Here is a 9,338-nt window from a genome sequence, read left to right as displayed (position 1 = left end):
GCACTAGCAACACGGTCCCATTTGTAGCTCTTGGTCGATCGCGAGCTAAATATACTGTACAATTAATTAAACAGCTGAGTCTAGCTAGCTTTACAATTCTATCATGACGCGTCTTCGAATGACCAAGCATCTTGAAGAATGGATGGAGGTTCGCAAAATATACAGTGCAGAGATAGACAAAATCAATGCTAATCTGGGTGTGAAACCACTGAAATTGCCGGCATCGCATGACGAATTCGCGGGACACCTTCTCGACGTGCACCAACACTGGTGTAAAGCTTGTGTGCCTACCAGTACCGCATCGACAAAAAGGTAGGCGGCTAGCCTTGCTAACGTTACGTTAGTGTACTTTCTTATCCATTTTGGTGCTAGTTCAGAAGTCTATCCAAAATTTGATCCCATAACCAGATAACTCCGGCGTGGAGATACCCAACTAAAACCTACCCGAAATGAAGTAAATATTCATCAACTGTCCAAATAAAAAAAGATCATGATTTAAAAGTTGTCATGTTTCTTAGACTTGTTTTGTGTAAATTTTCTTGAATTAGGGTCTAACTTTTTTTTAGGGGGATTATTTTTCGGACAATATAGGCCCCCTACACTTTTTTTTTCACGGGTTTCACAGCAAGCCGCTGCACAATCCAAGTGCATACTGATGGTGGGTTGCGGGCGAGCGCACGCCTGTTTGAAATTATCTACCATCGGTCAGATCTTCGTTACGGTAGAGAACTTCACGCAGGCGTGTGCCTGGCCGTCCGCAACCCACCATCAGTATGCACTTGTAATTGTATTGGCGCTTGTTCAAAAGCCTCTCCAAAATTTGACCCGTAACTCCAGCGAAGAGATACCCTACTAAAACATACCCAAAATTAAGTAAATATTCATTAAATGTCCAAATAAGATCATGATTTAAAAGTTGTTATGTTTATTACAAGCGCCAAATAAGTTTTTATTTCATACCTTTCAGACCGAATTTGTGGACCGGTATACAATTTTTACACAGAGATTCAGTGTGCGTGTGCGTGCCGACCAAGAAATGCACACATTGAATACAAAGCTAGTAGTAGAGAGCGGCTGCTCTTAAAGGTAAAGACCAGTTATGGTCATGCGATTGCATTGTGAAAGAAACGTTGTGGAATCGATCAGAAAAGGTTGATCATCTAGCATCTAGCGTCTGCAAGGTTTTGGAATCATCAAAATGATAAGAAATTTGGCCCATTCTTCGTAAAGTTACAAGCACTATACACAGAAAGATGGGACTACCCTATATCTCTCACAGACCATGAGAGATACAAATTTACCAAATATATGAATTAGAAGGCGGTTTCCCGGCAAATTTTTTATCATCATGTATTAGTCAAAACATATTCTTTCACATGATTGGTAATGAGAGCTTCCATTTCATTTTTTGAAATTGGGGCGTTTCCAATACTGGTCTTTACCTTTAATTGTTACGGGGGCGATTTGAGATCATTTTCTTTTTTGATGTTGCCTCAGCTATAGTAATTGGAATTTGGGCTTATTTTTTGGGTTGCCAGCTGGGCAGCCAAGACAGGAATTTTAGGTTGCCCAGTGGCGTTTTAGGTGGTCAGTGGCACCCGGGCAACCTCTAATTTCGAGCCCTGCTCAATATTGGTTTTTCTAGGCATTGTATTTCGCAATGAATTTATTATAAACACATCACCATAACTCGATAAACTACATGAAGAGAAGGTCATATGAGAAATGGCAAAGATGAAATTTTGTGAGCTCTCTCTGTTGGTTTGGATGAATGTCATAGAAGAAGTATATACATATCTTCTGAAAAGGATTGCCCTTCAGTTGCCCTCATAATTGAAATATATTAAGAGAGAGGAAAAGTTTGGATCAAACTTCTATGCCACATGTGTTTGTCGTCCCATACCCATTTCTGTTTGCATGTGGTTTCTGCAAGATTGAGTCATTAATAATTTCAAAATATCACAGTAACACCAATTCTCCTATACACTTAATCAATCTTTGCTTATAATTGCTTCCTGACAGTTTCTTTCACAATGCAATCACTCTATCAGATCTCTGCTCTATCTTAAACTGAAAATGTTTTCTTCTTTTTTTTCTCTTCCAGATCCCTGCACACAAAGGTTAGTGTGTGTGTAGATCAATCAACTCAAACAATGTCTTTTTTTGATTGCTCTCCACCCGTGAAACTCGTGCCACCTTTAACAAGGATACAACCTAGTGGCCCACAGAAGATTAGAATAGATCGTGTTAGTAATCCACTTTCCAATGGTCCTAAGACTCCTAACATCAAAGTCATCTTGGTTAAAAAGTCTACAGCAGGAGTTCTGAGACAAGATTCTGGCAGTACTCCACAAGCTCTGAACAATCTAATGCAGCTTGGTTCAAACTTGCAGGCAGCACAGCCTCTGCAGGGAAACCTTACAGGACCTTCTCAGCCCCCAGCAAGTGGTGTTTTACACGGCCTTCTGACTGGAAAAAATATTTCTGGATCGACTCAAGTGGTGAAGATGGAACCTGTTGAATCCATGGAAGACTTTGAGCAGTTGCCTAAACAAGAGTTCTGTCAGGCAAAGTGCATTGATGAAAAAGATAATACAGAGGATTACATCTATGATGATGGTAGTATGACATTGGACGATGGGAAAGAACTTGATCCTGACAAAAAGCTGTCGAGAGCGACAGATCTTCCGGTCGCAGTCGTCGTGAAAGAAGAAGTTTTGTCAGACTTGGAACAATCAAACTTGGTGCATTCTGATAAGGAAGAGTCACTCTTTGATCCAAGACAGGACCGAGAATTTGGATCTGATAGCAAGCTCGAGCATTCTGAAACAGGGTGGCATGAGGAGGAGGAAGAGGAGAAGGAAGAGGACGAGGATGAAGAGGATGAAATGGAAGATGATATGGAAATAGACTATGAACCTACTCATGACCCTTCAGCCAGTATGCCCCAACATTTGGTAAGTTCATATAAAGATAATGTGAAACATAACAACATGTCTTCCAACATTTAGCCAAGTGTTGCTTCCGTTTACTTACTGGCAAGCCTGTCCTAGATTTTACAGTCAGAATTTGTAATGGATTTGTGGTCTTGAGAAGGAGGGATAAGGGATAGTGGATGTTAATTTTTAGGACAATTTTTTTTCTTCTTGGACTTAATCTATGCAAAATGACTCGGTCAGCACTCATCAGATTGACTAAATTATTTAACATATATATTACTCCTTCAGACATTAATCTACATTTGCCACACTCGACCCAGGTGCGGTAAATGGTGACATGGTAGGATTATTCCTTGAAGTGCACTGTGCGCTGGTAACGGCTGCTGGAGCTAAAGCTAAGTTAATAATCATGTAATTCATGTTAAGTGCACTGATATGTCTTAGGACAGGAATTGCGCAATATAAGTGGTAAATGTTATTATGATTTATATATTATTATAAGTCCTGACAGTTGAAGACCATCGGGTCATGCATTTTTTGACACTATCACATTCAAATGAATGTACATGTAATCTCTTGGTTTCATTTATTTACAACAGTCACAGAACAGCAAGGATAAACCAGGATCCAGCCAGGCTAAGTCTTCCAAGTAAGTATTCCTATAAAAAAACATCAATGGGGAAACTCCATGGTATTGTTCCACCAACCACATGTAACATTTTAGTGTATCTGATCAATTTGCATACAGTAATGGAAAATTTTATATTGATATCAAATTGCTATGAAAAAAAAGCAGCAACATTTAGAAAAGCAGATGGGGAAAGTTTGAATGAAATCGGAGAAATTATCAGAGAGTTATGATTATGACTTGAGGAAAGTTGAAATCACTATACGCATGTAAGAGAATATCCAGTTGGCTAAATCAGTAACGTCACTGTGATGTAGTGGCAAACAAGCAAGCCATGTATTCGAATTGGAGAATTCGTACTTGAGTAGTTGTCAACAGTGCGAGTACTCGAATACTCGAGTATTCCAGAACTCATCGGAGCATTACTCTGGAGGCCCTTTTCTCTTTGGAGGACCTACATGTTTTATGATATAATAGCGTTTGGGATGATTTTGCTACAATGGTGGCAGTGGTGGGATTTCTATTAACCACCCCCCCCCCCCCATCCTCTATTTCGCTACAATGGTGGCAGTAGCCTATCCGATAAGCGTCGGGCTAAATGGCAAGTGTACTAATCGCGTTATGGAGACTGACATCGGCGTGGGCGTCAGCCCGAGCGCCTATCATCACTGGTCAACTCATCATTATTCATATATGTGTATCGTATGTGTGACGAGCGTATTCTCATGCATGATTCATAAGACTAGCCTTTTTTGGTGATCGATCACTTTGATTCTACCAATCAAATATCGTCTCCAGGTTTCCCGTCACTCATTGCCCTATTTTGGTCCAGGCTACATAAATATTCATGAAAGAGCTTTTTCTACGAACAAGACATGGTACATAAAAGAAAATAAAACTTTTCGCATACACCAGTGATAATAGGCGCTCGGGCTGACGCCCGCGCCGATGTCACTCTCCAAATAAACGCGATTGGAATACTCGTAAAGCCCGACGCATATCGGATAGGCTATGGTGGCAGCGGTGGGATTTCTATTAACAACCATCCCCCACCCCCCCCACCCCCCCCTCCTCGATTTCGCTACAATGATTGCAGCGGTGGGATTTCTATTAACCATCCCCCTCCCCCTCAATTTTTGCTACAATGGTGGCAGCGTTGTGATTTCTATTAACCATCCCCCTCCCCCTTAATTTTTGCTACAATGGTAGCAGCGTTGGGAGTTCTATTAACCATCCCCCCTCCTCGATTTTCGCTACAATGGTGGCAGCGTTGGGAGTTCTATTAACCATCCCCCCTCCTCGATTTCACTACAATGGTGGCAGCGGTGGGATTTCTATTAACCATCCCCCCCTCCTCAATTTCGCTAAAATGGTGGCAGCGGTGGGATTTCTGTTAACCACCCCCCCTCCCCCTCGATTTTGCTACAATGGTGGCAGCGATGGGATTTCTGTTAACCATCCCCCCCTCCTTGATTTCGCTACAATGGTGGCAGCGTTGGGAGTTCTATTAACCATCTCCCCCCTCGATTTTTGCTACAATGGTGGCAGCATTGGGATTTCTATTAACCATCCCCCCCCCCCCCCCCCCTCCTCGATTTTTGCTACAATGGTAGTAGCGGTGGGATTTCTATTAACCATCCCCCTCCCCCTCAATTTTGCTACAATGGTGGCAGCGTTGGGATTTCTATTAACCATCCCCCCCCCCTCCTTGATTTCGCTACAACGGAGGCACCGGTGAGATTTTCTATTAACTATCCCCCCCCCCCCCCCCTCGATAGCAGATGGCAATTTCAAGTTTTGCGAGGACGCAAATTTTATATCGCTTTGGAGGCTTAGCTATGCTGGAGTCGATTCAACCCAGAGTCAAGTTTCTTTGTGTCTCGCGGATCCGACAACAGTGGCACTGTTAGCTCTGTGTGTGGTCTTGAGGCGGCGTGCAACTGATTTGTCAAAATTGTGTTCTTAGCTTAATTAAAATCCAAGTTTTAATTTAAACCTCTATTCACAAAAAACTACATAAAAATCGCTGCAATCATGATGGAAACAAGATGTTCATATTAAGATATTTTTTATCTGTGGATGAAATAAACAGATATAAGGCATATTTTGTATGGAACAAATTGTACAGAGATGCACTCTTCTACACTTTACACCTAAAACATTGTACACATGCATCACTCAAGGCTGCGACACCTCTAATGCTTGTTTATGTTTCTTTCCTATTTGCTGTAGGTGTCTTGATGACCAGGACAGCCTTGAATATGGAGGAGATAGTGATGAAGACGTTGAGGGTGAACCTGCTCTTAAAAGAAAAAAACACCAGAGCAAAGCTTCCAAACCAGCCTTTAAGTTCCCAGAAGCATGCCCAATCTGCTCTGAGGCCTGGAAAGAGAAACCAGATATTATGCGCCATTTACACAAACACATCCCGATTGATAAGGGCCCAGAAGCGATCAAGGATGCCGTCCAATCAATCGAAAGCCAATTAAAGGGGCACGATTTTGACATGGGATGGTGTGGTGAGTGCAAAAAACTCCTCTTGCGTTATAGATCACACATGAACAGAATCCACAACAAGCATAGAGATCGTGTCGTACTGTGTCAGCAGTGCGGTAAAATGATCAGAAGTTTCTGTATCAAACAGCATCAGATCTCACACCTAGAGGTCAAGGAAAGCGATTACGTCCAATGTCCAGAGTGCCCCTCAAGGTTTAAGCACCGGATGTACCTCAGGGGTCACATTAGGGATGTTCACAGCAGGAAGGGTTTCGAGTGTTCTACCTGTGGCAAGATCTTAAAAAATCGGGAATGTTTCAGGCGACATGAAGCAATCCACAGCGGAGTTAAACCCTATCCATGCTCCAAGTGTGACAAGTCGTTCACTCAAAGAAGCAATCTCAAGGTACACATGCGGCAGCATACAGGAGATAAGCCCTACGTTTGTGAGTTGTGTGAGATGGCGTTTACCAATAAGGTCAGCTTAAAGAACCACAAGAAGAAACTGCATGGGATTGACTGGTGGAAAGAGAGAGAATCATTTGAAAAGGAAGATGATTGAAACAGGAAGATCCTGAGATAAATCAAAGTGTTGGCTCTGAATAGAGAAAACAAAAGATCTGATTTGTTGATATATATAAGGAAAGGCCAGACAAATAATACTCAAACAGGACTCGTCTCGGCTTTAATTACCAAAAGATGATTGCTAATTTTAGACGACAATTATATATATATATATATCATATATACACATGTAAATCTATGTGAAATAACTGTGAGAGCAGGGAAGCACGCTATCTATTTCACAAGCAGTCTGTATTGAATTTGGTTTGTGTTCATTAGCCCCCTGTTATAATTTGACATCGGGATGTTTGTTTTTATGCCTCCGCCACACAAAGTGAGTACCGGAGGAATGTTTTCGGGTTGTCCGTCCGTCATTATTCATGTGAACCCAGAAACTTAAAGGTAAAGACCAGTATTGGAAACGCCCCAATTTCAAAAAATGAAATGGAAGCTCTTATTACCAATCATGTGAAAGAATATGCTTTGACCAATACATGATGATAACAAATTTGGCAGGAAACAGCCTACTAATTGATATATTTGGTAAATTAGTTTATCTATTGGTGTGTGAGAGATAAACGCATGTGTCGCACACGTGTGTGTAGTACCATATACATCTTTCTGTGTACAGTGCTTGTAACTTTACAAAGACTGGGCCCAATTTCTTATCATTTTGATGATTCCAGAACCTTGCAGTACACACCAATACTTATATGCTAGATGATCAACCTTTTCTGATCGATTCCACAACGTTTCTTTCACAATGCAATCCCATGATCATAACTGGTCTTTATCTTTAAGAACGAATCGAGGTATCATAGTTAAACTGGGTGAGAGTATGTATGACCATGTAAATATGACCTGATTAAATTTTGGGATCAAGTCTAGGTGAAAGGTGAAAGGTCAAGGGTCAATTTAAATGTGCTAAAATATCTTGTGACCATGATAATTTGAGAACGAATTGTGCTATCATAGTTAAACTTGTTGAGAGTATGTATGACCATGTAAAGATTACCTGATCACATTTTGGGGTCAAGAATTCCAACGATAGAAACTTTTAAGAATAATAAAATTCTTCAGTTACATGTACAACTGTATGCTTGGTTAGCTGGAAACTTCCTCTGTTGTCAAATTTCCCTTTTCTCTGAATCCTTAAAAAATCCTAAATAAAAATGTAATTTTTATATATATTGTTCATTCTACCTCCAATAAAATGAGGATGATTATGAAAACACATGTTTGCTATTGAGGGGTTCCATGACGCTATACTGTCTTCAAAAAGTATGAGCTTGGATTATTACATCTTTAAAGCTGTTGCAGTTTAAGTACAATCTCAGCAAACATAAAATGACTTGTTGAGTAGACTCATGGATGTATGCGTATTCGCTCGCAAGGAACTCAAGTCGGACTTGTGCAGGAATTTGTTATCCTTTTATTTTATTCTCCTTGAATTCGTTAGTTCATTTTATATTCTAACCATATAACACGTGACTGGTACACTTTAAACAATTTTCTGATTAGTTTTAGTTTTATGTTTTATGTTTTATATGACAGATTATACATGTACAGTAGTTATAAATTAAAGTTATACATGGAGGACCTCAAATTACAATTCATTTGCAATTCTTGCCATAAGAATTGGACAACTTTGCTTTATGGCTGAGTCATTATGTTTTTACTTCCAAAACCGTTAAAAATAATCACAAAAATAAGAGATGTGAGTTGGTCTAGCGGCACATTCACTTGGTCAGCTCTCTGTCTTCGTCTACAAACTGGCTCTGACGACCCCGGTTCGATACTGAATCATGTCTTCTGGATGGTGACATTACAGGTCGCTTTCCAGACGTAAATAATCACATCTGATTGAAACACAATAAAAACCGAATTACACACATGCATATCAACAAAAGTTAAAAGTTTATAAGTTGCATAAGTTGACTTTTACCTCCTTTTCCTTTGCAGTTTCTGGTTATAACGTTTGGCAAAATTGTAATTAGCTTTGGTTTTAAGTTTTAACGTCATTAATTTTGTTTTGTTTTTTGTGTTAACTTTGGGACTCAGTAATGATGCTTTAATGAGCTTTTGTCAATGGGATGGTACTATTGAAACTAAAATAACTTAAATTTCTGTTGAATTTGCGTTGTTAGAAATCTGTTTGATTTTTACACAAGTGTATTTTTGTATTAGTATGAATAGTATTATCGTATATTTGTATTCAATCAATTACATATGTAAATTGTTGCATGTACCAGTATTCTTTTCTTGTCCTAATTGAGGGACATAAATGTGTTTTTATTGTATGAATATGAATGAGGTGAAACAATTATACATGTAGTATGATGTCAGCTTTTGTTTCTTGAAAAAACGTGATCACACCCACAAAATCCCCAAAGTCCTTAAAGTCACATGGTAAGATTTTAAGGGGTACATGGCTGTATTTTGTCAGAAAGGTAAAGTTTAAGTTGCATGTATTACCCGAAAGAGTATATTTTTATGAAATTCAAACATCTACCGGGTTTACCTTATATTAATTATGCTGTGCTTGCTTGGGGCAAATCTCTAATAACACAATTAGATAAACTGTTCTTGGCTCAAAAGAGGGTAATAAGAACAATCTGTAATGCTGACTTTTGTGCTCATACAAATCCTCTTTTTTATCATCATAGGATTTTAAAGGTAGAAGATATTTATTATATGCAATTGGGTTCCTT

The 9,338-nt window shown here is 39.6% G+C and overlaps 1 protein-coding gene across 1 annotated transcript; it reads left to right on the top strand.

Annotated features, from left to right (window-relative positions):
• LOC100891349 (zinc finger protein 652-B) lies at nucleotides 1-7,118 on the top strand. The gene is made up of 4 exons (XM_003728826.3): nucleotides 1-312; nucleotides 2,105-2,957; nucleotides 3,539-3,588; nucleotides 5,800-7,118. The coding sequence occupies exons 1-4, from the start codon at nucleotides 104-106 to the stop codon at nucleotides 6,623-6,625; spliced, it is 1,938 nt and encodes a 645-aa protein (XP_003728874.1). The 5' UTR covers nucleotides 1-103; the 3' UTR covers nucleotides 6,626-7,118.
• The last annotated feature ends 2,220 nt before the right edge of the window (nucleotides 7,119-9,338 follow it).

Source organism: Strongylocentrotus purpuratus, unplaced genomic scaffold (assembly GCF_000002235.5).
Source record: "Strongylocentrotus purpuratus isolate Spur 01 unplaced genomic scaffold, Spur_5.0 spur5_scaffold_18, whole genome shotgun sequence".
Classification (NCBI taxonomy): Eukaryota; Metazoa; Echinodermata; class Echinoidea; order Camarodonta; family Strongylocentrotidae; genus Strongylocentrotus; species Strongylocentrotus purpuratus.
Note: the sequence above shows the minus strand (reverse complement) of the source record. Positions and strands in the feature narration are given on the sequence as shown.